Raw genomic sequence first — 15,804 nt, forward strand, 5'->3', positions numbered from 1 at the left:
CTGAATACGTATCCTTAAGCTCTACAAAACCATGTCCTATAGAATCCAGAGACAGACAGGGAAAGATCTCAGATAGGCTGGGGACTCTGAGCTCCCACCCATTACTCACCCCTCTGCGCTGGATGGCCTTCCGGATCAGATCCACCACATCTCTGCCTTCCACACCACTGGACTTGAACCCCTTAGTCCATGAGACCAAGAAACTCTAGAAGAGGGCCAAAAAATAATTATTTCCCACAGCTGCGACAGCAACATTCTAACAAGTCCTCAGCAGAGCCCTCTATCTCAGGCCCAAAGTCATGATTAAATTTATACATTGTCTCCTAACTAGCCCAGGAAAGGGGAAACTCAGTGCGCGCGCGCACACACACACACACACACACACACCCCAACCCCGCCCAAACTGCAGGACAGGAGAGTGTATCCATGAGTTTTACTGTGATTCCCTGCCCAAGAAGTAGAAAGAAGCAGTAGTGTATGTGTGTGTGTGTGTATGTATATATGTATAGTGTGTGCGTGTGTGTTTATGTTGTGCTGGGGACGGCATCCACGGCTCTGTGTGCGCTAGGCAAGCACTCTACCAAATGAACACAGCCCCAGCTTCTTGGGTATCTTTCTTTCATCCGTGGGTCTTTCTCATAGCACTTTAGATCAAAGAAGATCTTAATTCTGCTAACTTGGACAGGATACCACAAAGTATGTGGGGGAGGGGCAGAATACCACAGCCTCTCTACTCCATCACCACCCTCCACACCTACACATAACACATACATACAGCTTCCCAGAAGTCTCAGTACTGAAAGCTCATATGCAAAAATCCCCTTATCACCACTGCCCCCACAGCTGCAGGTGGCTCAGGAGTCCCCTTCCGAGAAAGCATCTCGGCCGCCATACCTCATCCAGTTTCGTCTGGTGGCAGGGGAACGAGAAGGTGAAGCCCAGCGGGAGCTTCTTCTCTTTGATCTGTAGCTTGTCCATGAAGTTGGCCAGGCATTCGGCAATGTGGTCAAACAGCTACGGGCACAAAGAGGAAGGTGAGCCGGGCGCAGCAGGAGAGTGGGAGACAGACTTAGGGTGAAGGGTTCAATCGACTGCCAACTTGACACAGTCTAACGTGACCTAGAAGACAAACCTCTAAGCATGCCTGTGTAGGAGTGGGAAGATCTCCCCATGTATCGGTGGCAGCCTTCCAAAGGCTGGAGCCATGGATTGAAAAAAGGAGTTAACTGAGCCGAGCACCACACCTCTCTGCTTCCGGACTGTGGACACAATCATGACCTCAGACCCCTGCTGCCATGTCTGTCCTCTTCCTTCCATGACAGACTATACTCTCCAGCTGTGAGCCAAAATAAATGCCCCCTTTCTAGTGTTACTTCAGTTATAGAAACAAGTGACGGATAAAGATGAGCTGGTAGAACTTATGTCATCTTTTGCTCTCCCGATGAAAAGGAAACGACATCAGAACGGACACTCAAAATGACATCTGGACTCAGTCATGCAATGTGTACAAAGGCATAAATAATGCTAATTAGTGCTCATTAGAGGGCATCTTCCGCTTAAGACTTTTAAATTAATCTTGCTCAAAAGAACCCCCTAAATCATGGGCCGTCGTGGTTATCACAAGGTTTGCGTACATCAGAGAACAGAGCATCCTCTGCTGGCCGTCATGTTAGCCCAGCTTACCCTCCCAATAGAAGCCCATCTCACTCCCAAGAAGTTCTCTGGCACCCCTGACTCTTGATGGAGACTGACAGGATTCCTTCCCTTGGCGCTCTATGAACCAACTCAACCAATATAAACCACCTTTTTATTTTTCCTCTATAAAAGAAAAAACATTCCCTGAAGGCAATTCAAGGAAATTATTTTTTGGATTGTTGTTTGTTTATCTTATTCTATTTTTTTAAATGTGCGTGCACACAGGTGTATACATGCAGTCACACTTGCGGCCATGGAGAACTGCAGTTACTAGTTCTCCATTATGTTATGAGTTGCTTGATCTGGTCCCTGGTATACAAACTCTTGTCCCCTAATAAAACAGCAATTGCTTTTAACTAGCAAGTCATCTCCACAGTCTCTATTTTTGGTGTCCAGTTTCAAAACGAAAGATAGGGCAATGGCTGCAGGACCCACACAGCCACCTCAACATGCAGAGAGGTGCGCTCCTGATCACTCAGGCTAGAGCCCACCAACTGAGAGGTCCCCTGTCACCTACTCTGCATCCTCAAAGAGAAGCTTAGCTCTCTAGATGTTGAGAGACAGAGGTCAGGGCACAAGGTATCGCGAGTATAGAGGCTGGAGAGGGTAAACAGAGTCCAAGGAAAGAGAGCCAAGTGGCAAGATGGAAAAGCAAAGGAAGAAAGAGTGGAAGAATGGAAGACAAACAAGCGTGTTACTTCCCAGAAAGGAGCAAAGGGCCAGCGACATGGCTCAGAGGGTTGGCATTTGGTGCCAAGCGTGCAACCTGAGTTTAATTCCTAGAGAGAAAGCCGACTGCTCCATGCTGTCCTGAAGCCTTCACGCACCCCTCAAGAGACCCAGAAAGCTCTTGACAAGTCTCCTCTGGAATCCTGAAGATCTCTCCAGATCTCAACAATAAGGGATGGGGCTAACAGGCCCACTGGCTCCCTGATGTCTGGGCGACGAGCAGCTGGTGGAGTCAGAAAGGAAGGCAGCCTAATCTAGGAGGAGGCAGCGCTGGCTGAGCCCCCACGTGGGTCCTGCCCATCTGTCTCATCCCAAGCAAGGTTACCCACAGTTGATGCTGAACTTTGAACCTCCAGTCCAAGGCAAGAGCAGTGTTTGTTAGTTTTTCTTTATTCTTTCATTTTTTCCCCAGTGCTGAAGACTGAACCCAAGGCCTTACCCATGCATGGTATGTGAGCTCTTTGTCACTGAGCTGTATCTTTACAGCCTTTAGGGTGAGTATCTTTATCCAAAGGAGACAAGTCACAGAAACATCAAGCAGTCATGGGAATTGGGGGGACCTTAATCTAAGGCGAGGAGCAAGATATATCTTCCCAGTCCCCGGCCCTTACCTCTGTTCCTTCCCCACAGAAGGCAAGAAAAAAAGTCCCTGCATTCAGGAGGCTGAGACAGGAAAATGGAGAATCTGGCAGCCTAGGCTACCTCTTGAGAGCCTGATATCAAGCCAAACTAAATTCAGCTGGCTGGACATATTTTCAGTTTGCCATGCTTCATGTGATTCGTGGTTTCCCACAGGGCAAGTCCACAGAGAAAAGGTCTGAGTAAGCGGCAAGATCAAAAGCCTACACGCTTCCTAGAAGGAAAAGAGGAGACAGCTGCTCCCCTGAGCTGGAGGACCAACCCTCTCCTCCTGCTATCTGAGGACGGGGCATGAGATGCTAGAGAACTCAACACCTTCCTGCCATAAAAAGGCTCAAAGGGCATCGGTCTGCCAGCTCTGTGCTCCACACATTTCCTTTTCCTTATTGACAGGAGGATGTCTCACTCCTCTTGTCCTGAGATAGACCTCAAAAACCTTAGCAGGGTGTGTGTAGGGTGTGCGGGCGCCCCCAAGGGCCAGCATCAGGAGGGCAAGGAGGAAGGGGCACCAAGTTCTCTGAGGTAGAAACCAGTGAGCAGAAGATAAGAGTTCTCCCTGGACAGGCTCACAGCTCTTTAAGGACCGTTGCAAGTCTGAGGCTTGATAATTTAGCTTTTGACCTAATAAAACTGCATTTTAAAAATCTTCTTCTTCCCCCTTTTAATTAAAATACTTAAAACTGGGCTGGTAAGATGACACCTAGCACTAAGCCTGACTGCCCATGTGTGAACCCCAGAATCTACATAGTAGAGAGAATTGATTCCCACAAATTATCCTCTGACCCCCCCTCCCCTCTCTCTCTCTCTAAATGTAGCTAAAAGAAAAAGAATAGAAGTGATTTTCTTTAATCTCGGTGGTTTGAAATGTTTTTATTATTAGGTGTTTTATTATCAGGTGTCACATTTTAATTATTTTCATAGGTTTGACTTTCATTTGGAAACAAGGTCACACTATATATAGCCCAGACTGGCCTTGAACTCTCAATCCTCCAGGCTCAGCCTCTCAAATGCTAGGATTACAGATGTGTACCTGGCCCTGACAGTCTTGAGAGATTTCAAGGTAAATTTGAACTTTTGGGGTCCTGAGTGTTTGAAACAGATTCTCTTTCTAGGTTGACAGACACACTGCAAATGTCAACTCAAGTGGCAAGCCCTGGCCAGGCTCTGCCAGGACCATGGGGTGCCTGTGACCTTCCTGTGGTTATAGAAGAAAGAGGTCTACGGAGACAGGAGATTCGCCCAACACATTGCTCACACATCGCAATGTGGTTTTTCACAACCACAGCCAAACTTCTGGTGTGTTTTTTGGCATTGTCTTACTTGGTTCTCAAATATTTGTCATCTGGGAGCAGAGCCCAGAACGAGACAGAAGCAATATGGAGAAAGGGCTAACACATTCTTCATGAGAGGGAACAACACCGACGAGGTACAATACAGAGCAGGAAGACAATCTGAAGACTGGGCACGCTCCTGTGGAAAGCAGCAGGCCCCAGCGAGCCTGCCAGGTGTTGCAGTCACCACAGCTCCCCTCTCAGCCCATGACCTAACTAGCACCCTACCACCCTTCTCTACAAACAGACAACTAGGGTACTGCTGGCTGGTACCCTTTAGCTCAGAATCATACAGCGAGATCATCCCAAAACAAGATCCAGTCTTTTATGCAAACACCCCACCATGGTGCCTCTACAGTATTCCTCCTGACATCACACAATGATCATGAGACACCTTCAGGAGAACTAAAATGCCCACAACCCCAGATACCCAGCCTCCAAAGGAGGCAAGGTGACCCTCAGGGCAAGCAAAGGATCTGATGATATCTCCCTTGCTGGCTCAGCTCATAATCAACACTCCTTTTTCCAGGGCGAACCTGGTTGGTAGGAAAAAGGTCAATTAGGCTGTTGAGGTCCCACCTCTTCCAAAATGTGCACGTAAACTTATTTTATTGCCAAGTGCCCTCTGGGCACAAAACATGGCAGGAATAGTCAAGGCTCCCACCACAGGAAACCTTACAGCTGGAACAGTGTCCAGGATGTCCTAGTGACTGTCCGTCTGTGGTGGGAGAAGATGCAGGGTGTCCCACAGGCATCGGTAGCTCAGTGGCTACAACAGCAAGGCCATACCTGGGTTCCACTGCCCCGCATGATGTCCTCGGGAATGGCGTAGATCTGGTTCTCCATCTCCACCCTCTGGAGACCATTGTCTGTCACCCTTACTCGGAGCACACGAAAGTTGGTTCCTCCAAGGTCCAGAGCCAGGAACTCGCCATGTTCTGTAGACAGACAAAGGAGGGCTACTGTCAATTTGGGAAAAGACAAGATCAAACTGGCTCATGAAAAGCAGTTAAGACTTCAGTACCAGTCACTCATGGGTGAGGGTGGGCAACTGGCTCACTTTTTCTGTATACACTTGGTTCTTTCTTCCTTCCTTCCTTCCTTCCTTCCTCTTTCTTTCTTTCTTTCTTTCTTTCTTTCTTTCTTTCTTTCTTTCTTTCTTTCTTTCTTTCTTTCTTTCTTTCTTTCTTTCTTTCTTTCAGACAGTCTCCATGTAACCCAGGCTTGTCTCCAGAGTCCTAGGATTATCAGCATGTCTTATCACACCCAGCTTTATGTCTGGCTTCCTCAATGATAAGATATTTTTATTACTTTGTAATTCACATGAATCATGAGATAGTTTCATCATTCAGCTGTCCCTTTTGGCTTGTCAACGACTAAAACTAGAGTTATCTGGGAAGAAAAACTCCACTGAGAAAACACCACCAATCAGATTAGCCTGTAGGCTTTATCCTACCAGGAAGCCAGGCATGGGCCGGGAAGCACCTACGGGAAGCACCCAGATGCTCGTCCTAACACAGCTGGCTGTGGGAAGTCACAGAAAGAAAATAAGTGCTGAGAAGCCCTGCTGCCCACAGGAAGGCCAGGATGGCAGGCTTCAGGAGCCAGAAGAGAAAGCACTCACCCCATTGCAGGCTCTCCCAGCCCCCTTCTACCCTCTTCACCTTCTCTTAAGAGGAGAGGGTTCAGGCTGGAGAGATGGCTCAGCGGTTAAAAGCACTGACTGCTCTTCCAGAGGTCCTGAGTTCAATTCCCAGCAACCACATAGTGGCTCACAACCATCTGTGATGTGATCTTGGCGCCCTCTTCTGGCATACAGGCATATAAGCAGGCCGAACACTATACATAATAAATCTTTAAAAAAAAAAGTTTAAAAAAAAAAAGAGGATAGGGTTCATCTCTAGGTAGAGAAGAGGGGACTCACTAGTGTGCTAGCCAACACTGAGCCTCTTGTCTGGTTGGGAGGATCAAAGGTATGTTCTGACTAAAGGATTTCATCTGTGCCCAGGTCTCCTGGACTCTCCTCCCCCCACCCCCTCCCAGTACCTTGCCCCACTCCCACCCTCAAAGGCCAGTTCTTATGAGCTCCCTGAACACAGTGTCCATGGTCTCTTCAATGCAATGCAGAAACTTTGGGGTACACATCAACCAACTGAGGTTCCTCAGGACTCACCCCCACACATTGGGTCAGGTGCAGTGCTGGTCTAAATAACGTTCATCTGAAACCCACGTTAAGTATGTGAGAATCCTTGCCTAGAGCCTCTTCTACCCCGGGCACATAAAATTTGGTTTGACCTCTGTTCTCTTTAAACAGGAGCATCATACTTCCCAGGACTGCCATGAGAGAATTGAGTAATATTCTTGAATCACCCAGAATTATAGCCAGAACTTAAAAGCCACAGTAAGCACCAGGTCCGTGGCAAACACAGTCTCACACCTATTCAGGCCAGCCTCCCAAATAGCAAGGGAGACAATAGATACCTTTCCAGGAAAGGCCTCTGCAATCAGGCCAGGTGACTTAGCATTCCTCCTGCAGATACAAATTTTCCACTCCCTACTGGGCTTCTGAAGGAGTCACCACTACTCACTCCAGATGCTTGTTCACTAAAGGCTTGCCACAGCAACGCCAGCCTCAACTCAGGGACACTGCCCGCCCCCTCTCCATGGCCTCAGATGACTTTTCTAGACACTCGAGGTCCAAACCTCCACGGGCCATGGGGCCTCAGCCAGATTCTAGGAAATGCTATGTGGTGGTTGTCAGGGGGATGAAAGAGAAAATCAAGGGGGAGTTGCCTCATCAGCACTCTGAGGCCCGGGACACACACGATCCGCTGAATCAGTGACCATGAGGAACAGAGGTGGCCGGCACTGCCTCTGGCTGGTTATCATCCAAGACCAGCCCAGCTGGACTCAGCCCAGCATGGTCGGTCCATCAGGAATGTGGTTCGGCTGTACTTTCTGGTGGACCAAAGGGGACTGTAAATAATGAGTGCTAGCAGGAACTGGGGGTGCGCTCCCCATTCCTTCAGAATGCACCTAACTCCTCAGCACATATTCCACACATCCTCACGGCTCCAAGGACTGAGCCTCTGAGACGGTGACTCCAGAAATCCTAAAATGACCCCACAGGGCAAGGGAGGGATCCTTCTAGGCCCAATCTCTATTGCATAAGACCACTCCCCACAGAGCAGGGGTTAGGTGACAGACTTTATACATGGTGACCAGGACTCACGGATTCTGGCTCAGCAGTGGCCTGGGCGCTTCACCAGGCTCCCTAGGCGTGCTACCTCACCTGCAGAGCGCACAGCTCATCCTGCTGACTTGCCAGGGCACTTGCGAGGTTTCGATGGAATACAGACTAAGTTACACATGCATGTACAACACACAGATCATCGTCAGTAAAGTGCCACCGTCCTTGTCATCCTTCAGTGTCACCGTTCCTTGGCCTGAAAGGTCTTCTCCTAACTCTTGTTGGCCACTCTGAATCTACATGCTACCACTAGTCATAGCTCAAGCCCTACCTCCACTGGGCTTCTTCCAAGACATTCCAGAATCCCAGAATAGCATTCATGGGAGCATGTGACAGACCGTGACTGAGAAGGGCAAAAGCATCTGTGGGTAGGGCAGGAGAAAGGATCTGATGCAAGAAAATACACCAAGAGCAGGCGTCTTAGCCCAGCTCCGGGGTGCTCCTGCAATCCCACTGGTTAGGAGGCCGAGACTGAAGTCAGTCTCACCACATAGTAAGTTTCAGTCCAATGGGGGAGAAGGAAGTTTCTTAAGAAATCATACAAGCTGGGTTGAAGAGAGACCCTACTTCTGGGTTAAAACAGAAAATGAGGTGGGTTCCCACCTTAAACTCCAGTTCTAAGGGAGCAGACACCATCTTCTAGGACCCACGAGCACTATATTTACATGGTGCACATGCATACAAGCAGGCATACATACAAAGGAATAAAAGTACATTTTAAGCTGGGCTTAGTGGCCTTAAATCGGAAGAGGCGGGCAGATTCTCTGTGAGTTTCAGGACAGCCTGGTCTGAATGGTGAATTCAGAGACTGTCAGTTACAGAGAGACCCTACTTCAAAATTTAAAATAATAATATAAAATTTAAAATAGACAATAAAATACACTTTTAAAAAGATTTATCAAAAACGACAGGTAAAGAACCCAGTAGGTTCGCAGAGACTGCTTCTCTAAAGAACTACAGCTGGACTGTGATGCGACTTACCACCGCATGTTGAATCTGTTCTCTAACAGATCACTCATTAAATAAGACGTCTGACTGGGTTTTATACGATCACGTCTCATGACTTTTTCTTACTGCTAAACCGTACAGCGGTTATCACTGGATCCTAACTTTCGATTTTTAAAAAATAAAATGAGAGCTGATGAGTTAGCTAACTGGGCAAAGGTGACTGACACCCTGTCTGACAACCCGAGTTTGATTCCTGGAACCCACATGATAGAAGGAAAGACACTCCTGCAAGTTATCCCCGGATTTCCATATTTGCTCTGACACACACACACACACACCAAGCAAACAATGAATGTAATAAAAACTTTAGCATATGATGGGAGTGGTGTCGAGCGCCTTCCATCACAGCGGAGACTCAGACGCAGGGCTGGCTGGCCAAAGGAGGTTTCTGTTGAGCAATAAGTAAGCACTGGAAAGCTGTAAGCCCTGAAAGGGGAAATTCTTCTCTTACAAGGCCAAGAGTGAAAAACCCGGAGGCAACAGCACCTCCGAGCTGGGCTGGGTGTCTGGAAGTGATCCCTCTAAAGCTGAGTCATTTGGTTAGGGTCACAAAGGGAGAGAGCTAGGGTTTGACGCCAAGGCTCCTGACTCTAAAGCCTGCGGGACCACAGTTTCCTCTCCATGACTCCCATTCCTGGAAACCACAGAGCAATGAGAAAGAAAAGCAAGACAACCTCATCTGTACCAGGATCCCCAGCCCATCGCTTGGAAACTAGATCTTCCATACTTCGTGGAGGGATGGAGGCATGAGATCATGAAGAGTGGAAGCCCTTCTCTGCTGATGAAGCTTGCTGATGCAGGCTGTGTGCCTAGGCAACAGAATAAACTGGCACTCTCCTGTAACTATATACACCAAGCCCCTGTACCCACCTCACAGGACACTTCAGGCCTCTCTAAGAAAGACGCTCTTCATTTAAAACCACCCCCACACATAAAATAAATCAGAAAATGCTTCTGTCCACAGCTCAGATACTGGGGACAGAGGGACAGGGTGGTGGCACCCTTCATCAAATCTCCAGGGAAGGGCGAAGCTGCTCGCTCCAACCGTGTATTTGCAGACTCACTTCCCATTCCACACAACCAGCAGCACACTTGCAGTTTGCCTCTTATCAGATACATAAGGTCAGTGAGATAAAGCGTTCCAACCTCTCCTGGGAACTCACCTGTCACAGGGAAAGACTGGGCACTGAGTGGCGGTGAGCCATCTAAACATGGTAGCCAGTGTCACCTGAGGTAACAAGACACGGGTAACTCATCACTCCTGGGTTGTTTAAAAGCTTCTACGAGGTGATCTGGGAACTGGCGACAGCTGGGTTGGTTTGATTTTTGGCTGTGTGTGTGTGTGTGTGCCCGCACACACACATGCTCGCATACTTCGTTCTGTCTGGTTTTTAAGGTTGAGGGACAGGGGCCTGTTGAATGTCCCTGCAGGTTCTATTTTCAACCATTAGGTACTTGCCACTATTTAAAATAGATCACCACCTGCTCCTCCCATCAGGAGCTCAGCGCAGTAGGCCGGGCCAGCCCTCTTATGAATACCTTGCAATAAAAAGGTGATTGGCCTTGTATTTCGAAGCTACCTCGCCCATTCTTCTGAGGCAAGTATGTTGAGAAATGGAAGTGTCCTCCTGGGTCGGGGTTGGGGCTGGAGCATGGCTCTAAGTCCCCAACAGTAGATAATTACACAGATGATTTACAAATGATGGGTTCTGGGAACCCCTTCTAAATAAGGGGCATCCCACAGAGTTCCCATGAGTCTAAGCAAGGTCTGTCTGGGGCAAGGGCTAGGGGGAGGCCAAATAACAGCTCACCTCCTGTGCCCTTGGCTCTAGTTTAACTTCTTCTCATTCTGCGCCCTAAGATTTCATTCAGTGACAGTTAACACTGAGGTGCACCCATCAACAGCTGAGGTGGGGGTCACCCCAAGAGATGCTTGTTTTACATTTACTTACGCTGTGTGGATATGGTCTTCAGAGGACAGCTGTGGGAGTGTCTGTCTTTTCCTTCCATGGTGCTGCTCTCAGGAAGCAAACTCAGTTTGGTGGGCTGGGCTGCCCGTACGGACTGAGCCACCTGCCTTGGTTTTAGATTTTTGAGATGAGGCCTCCTCAACTCTCTAGGCCAAGTTGGCCTCAAACTCATGGCAATCCTCCTGCTTCAGCACCTCCCCCCAAGCACCTGAGTGACAGAGATTACTCAAGAGTAATGGGTATGGTGTGAGCCTCACTACCTTAACAGTCAAAAAAGCCGGTGATCATCCAGGCCCCTAGCTTTGCCCTCTTACAATGCCTCTCAGCCTGTTTAGACTCTCTGCTCTGCTCGCTTTGTCAATGCTCTGGCACAACCAACAAGCCTTTTGTTATATCACTAAGAGGAAGGCAACACCTTTGTGTTTTCTGCTTTGCATATACTATTTTATGTTAGTAAAAGACTTTACAGTCATTTGTATAAAATGTATGATTAAACCTTATTTTGAGGGACTGGAGATGGCTCAGTGGTTAAGAGCACTGAGTGCTCTTCTGAAGGTCCTGAGTTCATATCCCAGCAGCCACATGGTGGCTCACAACCATCTGTAATGAGCTCTGACGCCCTCTTCTGGTGCGTCTGAAGACAGCTACAGTATACTTACAAAACAAAACACCCCAGGGGATTATTAGAAGGTGAATGGTCAAGGGCATGCATTGCTCTCTTCCAGGGACCTGAGTTTGGTTCCCAGCATCCACACTGCACAGCTCACAGCTACCTTTCACTGCAGCTCCAGGAACGGCGCCCTCTAGTGGCCTCCCAGAGCACTACCCTTATGTGCTCAAACTCACACTCTAAGCATATACATAATTATTTAAAAAATCAATAAATAGAAGGGACAGGAGTGCTATAATCCTAGCACTTGGGAGGCAGAGGCAGCCTGATCTACATAGTACATTCCAGGCCAGCCAGGGCTACTCAGTCTTAAAAAATAAACACACAAAAATGAAATTTGGAAAGAACTAAATCCATCATGAATCGGCGAAATCAGGTCATCTTCTGCCATCGGTTGCTACAGCAGTGAGAATGGAAGACGACCCCTAAAAGCGCCACAGTTGTTCTGATTGCCACCCGGCCACACACTGACCCAGGAAGAAAGAGAATGGTAGGAGTCATTTCTGCTCTACAAGAATGCCTTTCAGGTACAGGCAACAGGAGTTAGCATGAATCTTCTAGATGGAGAGAGGGTCAGCATACATGGAAGTTCACAGCATAGTTAAGTGTCAGCGTGTCTGTCTGGCAAAACTATATAACATGGTACCAATTTATAGCTGCCAAAATATGTCACGTCAAAGTCAGCTACAGCATAGAGCTGATGCAACGAGGGCTACAGGCACCTAGGCGAGTGTCATTGTCAAAGTTGTCACTGGGAGGGAACTGTCTGGTTCCCAGGCAGATAAGATTGTGTGTGAGTAACCTGGAGGGGATGGATGTGTCTGGGGGCCAAGGAGATGCTGCAGCCCAGCCAAACAGCAGCAAGGGCCTAGGTTCAAGGGCCAGACAAGAGCGTCACCCTCCTGCATTGGATTACTCAGTGTACAGGGATAATGGGACTTCCAGTGGTGACGCTGGGGAAATCTTAAGCTTAACTAAACTAGCCAAGTGGATTGCATTGGGCTGACTCACAGGACTCCCAGACCTCCTGGCCACCGAATGCCGGAAGCAGCAAACGGCCACGTGCTTCCAGCTCACCCACTAATACACAAGTAGACTTCCACATTCAGTTTCTGAACTGTCACTTTAACAAAATCTATGCCCCTAGAAAGGGGCCTGCCCATATCTGCCCTACAGAATTATTTATTGTCAGTAGCCTCTTGGGGACTGCACGAGCTGTGTGAGACTCTTATCTTTAAAAAAAAAAAAATCAATATAACAACAATCAGGTGTTTGACCCAACATACGTAAATGTCACCCACTATAGAGGGTATCAGTACAATCTCTGCTTAGGTCGCCAGCACTATATCATAAACCCCCTTAATTAACTCACTTGTGTGCTGCAGTTCACTCAGGCCTCCACTGCGTAGATGTTGGTAAAATACACAGCAACCAAGATAAGGGGCTTCGGCAGCTCGCACACAGCCAGCCTATCACGGAGCTGGGCTCCCTTTATCACACCTCATGCTTGCATTATATGGCCCAGGATCACGCTTTAATTGTGTCATCTGCGTAAGCTTTATCTCCCTAAGGACAATTCTCACTCTTCAAAGGCAGGCCACGGGAGCTTGGCACACCACGGCCTCACAGATGGCTGAATCTAGGAGAGGATTTTGTGGATCAAACCCAATCAGAGTTCCCAAAAGAAGAATGAAGGCATTGTGCTAGTCGTGTGGGAGGTACGAGGAAAATAAAACATGCTGTCGGCGGTGTGCTTCGGGGCTGGGCATTGGTTCGGACCAGCCCGAGTTGACTGTCTCACCGCCTGCTTGCTAGGGGACTGTTCTCTGAAAACTGACTCTCCTTTTCCGTAGAGTATCTACCACTGAGACCCTGAGAGGGCTTTAGCACAGAACTGTCTGTTGTCTGGTACACTCGGTCTAGTTTCTGTTTCAATGGCCGTACCTAGTGCAAGGATGCTTGGAGTTTCATTTGTATCCAGTGACTGGGGGGGTTGTGTCTTTCTCACAACTCATCACGTTGTGAGATCTGTACTTCAGTATGCTTGTGTATGTAAGGGGGCATGCAGGACTCCTCGGGCAAAGGTACATTTCCAGTATGGTGGCACTGTAAACAGTGCTGAGAATATGGGAACTTAGAAGGTGTAGAGCTGAACTGTCATATACACCACTTGTTCCCTGTCTGTCACACAACCTATACCACCCAGAGCTGCACACACCACCCTAGGCATGCACATGCTCACACTCGCACACCTGGTAACTTTGGCACATTCATGTTTGACTCCTGGCTCAGCCTATCATCACTTGTGTGAACTTGGGAAAATTATTTGAACAACCAAGCTTTTTGGAGGATAAAAATCTCTTTAGGGGCTGGTAAGATGAGTCTGAGGAAAATGTACTTGCTGCTAAACCTGACAAGCTGAGTTCTACCGCCCAGGACTCCCATGGTTGAAGGAGGGAGCTACTCCAGCAAGTTGGCCCCCAGACTCATTGAAGTGCACACATAACACACACAAGAGAAACATAAACATATAGTTCATCAAAGTTCTGTTTAAGTAAATGAATTGGAGCTAGAGATGTGGCTCAGCACTTATGCGTTCTTACTGCTCTTATTTATAGAGGACCCAGGTTCGATTCTCAGTACCCACTGTGTGGGTCACAGTCTGTAACTCCAGTTCAAGTGGACCCAACGCCCTCTTCTGACCTCTCAGGGCTCCTAGATAAACACGGCATACAGGCAGGCATGCAAGCAAAAAAAAAATACTCACACATAAAAACATAAATAAATCTTTTAAGCTTACTAAGCAGGTAGGTGCTCAGGGCAAGCCCCGGCTCCCACAATGCACTTTTTCAACATTTGAGGTGCTTACTTAGTGAGATACAGGCTGCCCTTCAGAAGTTGATACATTTATCACAATGTCACACTGAAACACAGATGTGGTATGGCTTCCAGTCAGAATGAGACAGAGCCAATCTAGAGTGCACAGCAGAGCTCACAGGGTCCCCTCTCCCCACTTCAGGGGACTCTTTGAAGGTCTGGGAACACACACATTCATGAACAAGGACACATGCTAAGTGCTGGGCCAAACAGGTCACAAGGCTTCAACAAATATTCTTACTTTAGGAACTGTACAACGTCTTGTTAAACCAGATCCCAGAGACTCTCAAAAGTTGTTCCTCAAGGGCACGCAGGGATCCAAGGTCAGGTTCCAACACAGCCCCGCCCGCCTCCCACAGCCCCTGGCCGCCCGTCCGTCCCTCAGGCTCTCCGAGTCTGCTTCTTGAATCCTCCACTGGCCTGAGTTCACTCTCTCCCTTGCTCCCCAGATAAAGACCTCACACTAGTGCCCCCCACTGCTACGGACCCCACAAATGCCAGTCTAGAACATGGTTGTCGCTGTGGCAAATGAACAGGCTCTGCCAATGACAGGTTGCACCTCTACCACCAGGGATGCTACCAAAGCCACTGTGCAGGTTCAACCTCCTGGCATTCGCTTTGAGAGTCCCCTGTCCATCAAAACCCCCACCCCACCCCATCCCACCCCACCCCACTAGGCCATGACTATGTCTCCCATGTACCCAACCTGTGCTGATGAACTCACATGGGTGTGGAGATTCTGTTCATGCCCTCAGACACTTCCATCACCTCCACCATAGCAGCGAAAGGTCCACGTGAAAGGCTTTCTGGGATTTAGTCCTCTTTTAAGGGAGACCAGGAAGTCACAAATTCAAAAGCCCCACCTCCCCCCCCCCCAAGGCTATATAAACACTAGCAAATGCTGTGGGGAGGAGACTGCAGCTCTCTGCAATTTGGGCACCAGGCAGGCTGGATGTTTGTCTTCCCCAAAAAGTCAAATAACACTCTTTCCAATGTCAATCTTTTGCTTGGTGGCATCATAAGAGAGACTATCCAAATAGGAGATTAAACAAACCTCAACCAACAGCATCTTGTTTTAGTCTTAGGGGCTGGAGAGATGGCTCGGCAGGGAAGAGTAATAATGGCTCCTCTTCCAGAGGGCCTGGATTCAATTCCCAGCGCCCACAGGACAGCTCATAACCATCTGTTCCAGGGGATCTGGTGCCTTCTGGCCTCTTTGGGCAGACACCTATGTGGTGTACAGATATACATGCAGGCAAAACACTCACACTCATAAGAATAAAATGAATATTTTAAAGAAGTGTTACTGGAATAGACACAATGGAAATGGCTCTTCACATCCTTTCCAGTTTAGTTTAACTTATAGGACTTTTCAACGGAGCCCATGAAACAATTGAAACACTATGAATGGCACTGATCGATATGCCTACAGAACGTGCCCATCAACCATGGTCGACATGGTTAACCACCACCGTGTGTTATCTATGTGGGACTGGGAAACCCAAACTGAGGCAAAAAGCTCTGCTCAGCACAAGAGCAGAAAACAAATGGCTGTCAACGGTACGCAGGGAAGGCTGGCTGACAAAGAAGAGTTTTGACTCTGGCTGTCCAAGCAGTCAGACAGCCGTCCCCTCC

The 15,804-nt window shown here is 48.3% G+C and overlaps 1 protein-coding gene across 2 annotated transcripts in view; it reads right to left on the reverse strand.

Annotated features, from left to right (window-relative positions):
* Hk2 (hexokinase 2) overlaps positions 1–15,804 on the reverse strand; it is a 49,178-nt gene that overhangs the window by 18,379 nt on the left and 14,995 nt on the right. The window contains exons 1-4 of one of the 2 annotated variants that reach the window (XM_029478650.1): positions 9,816–10,021; positions 5,184–5,332; positions 895–1,014; positions 110–205 (exon numbers count right to left, since the gene is read on the reverse strand). In XM_029478650.1, coding sequence (XP_029334510.1) covers positions 110–205; positions 895–1,014; positions 5,184–5,240 — 273 coding nt within the window. In that variant the 5' untranslated portion in view covers positions 5,241–5,332; positions 9,816–10,021. Of the gene's footprint in view, positions 1–109; positions 206–894; positions 1,015–5,183; positions 5,333–9,815; positions 10,022–15,804 lie in introns of those variants that run through there. The other variant, XM_021164876.1, reaches the window with a different exon arrangement.

Source organism: Mus caroli, chromosome 6, assembly GCF_900094665.2.
Source record: "Mus caroli chromosome 6, CAROLI_EIJ_v1.1, whole genome shotgun sequence".
Lineage (NCBI taxonomy): Eukaryota > Metazoa > Chordata > Mammalia > Rodentia > Muridae > Mus > Mus caroli.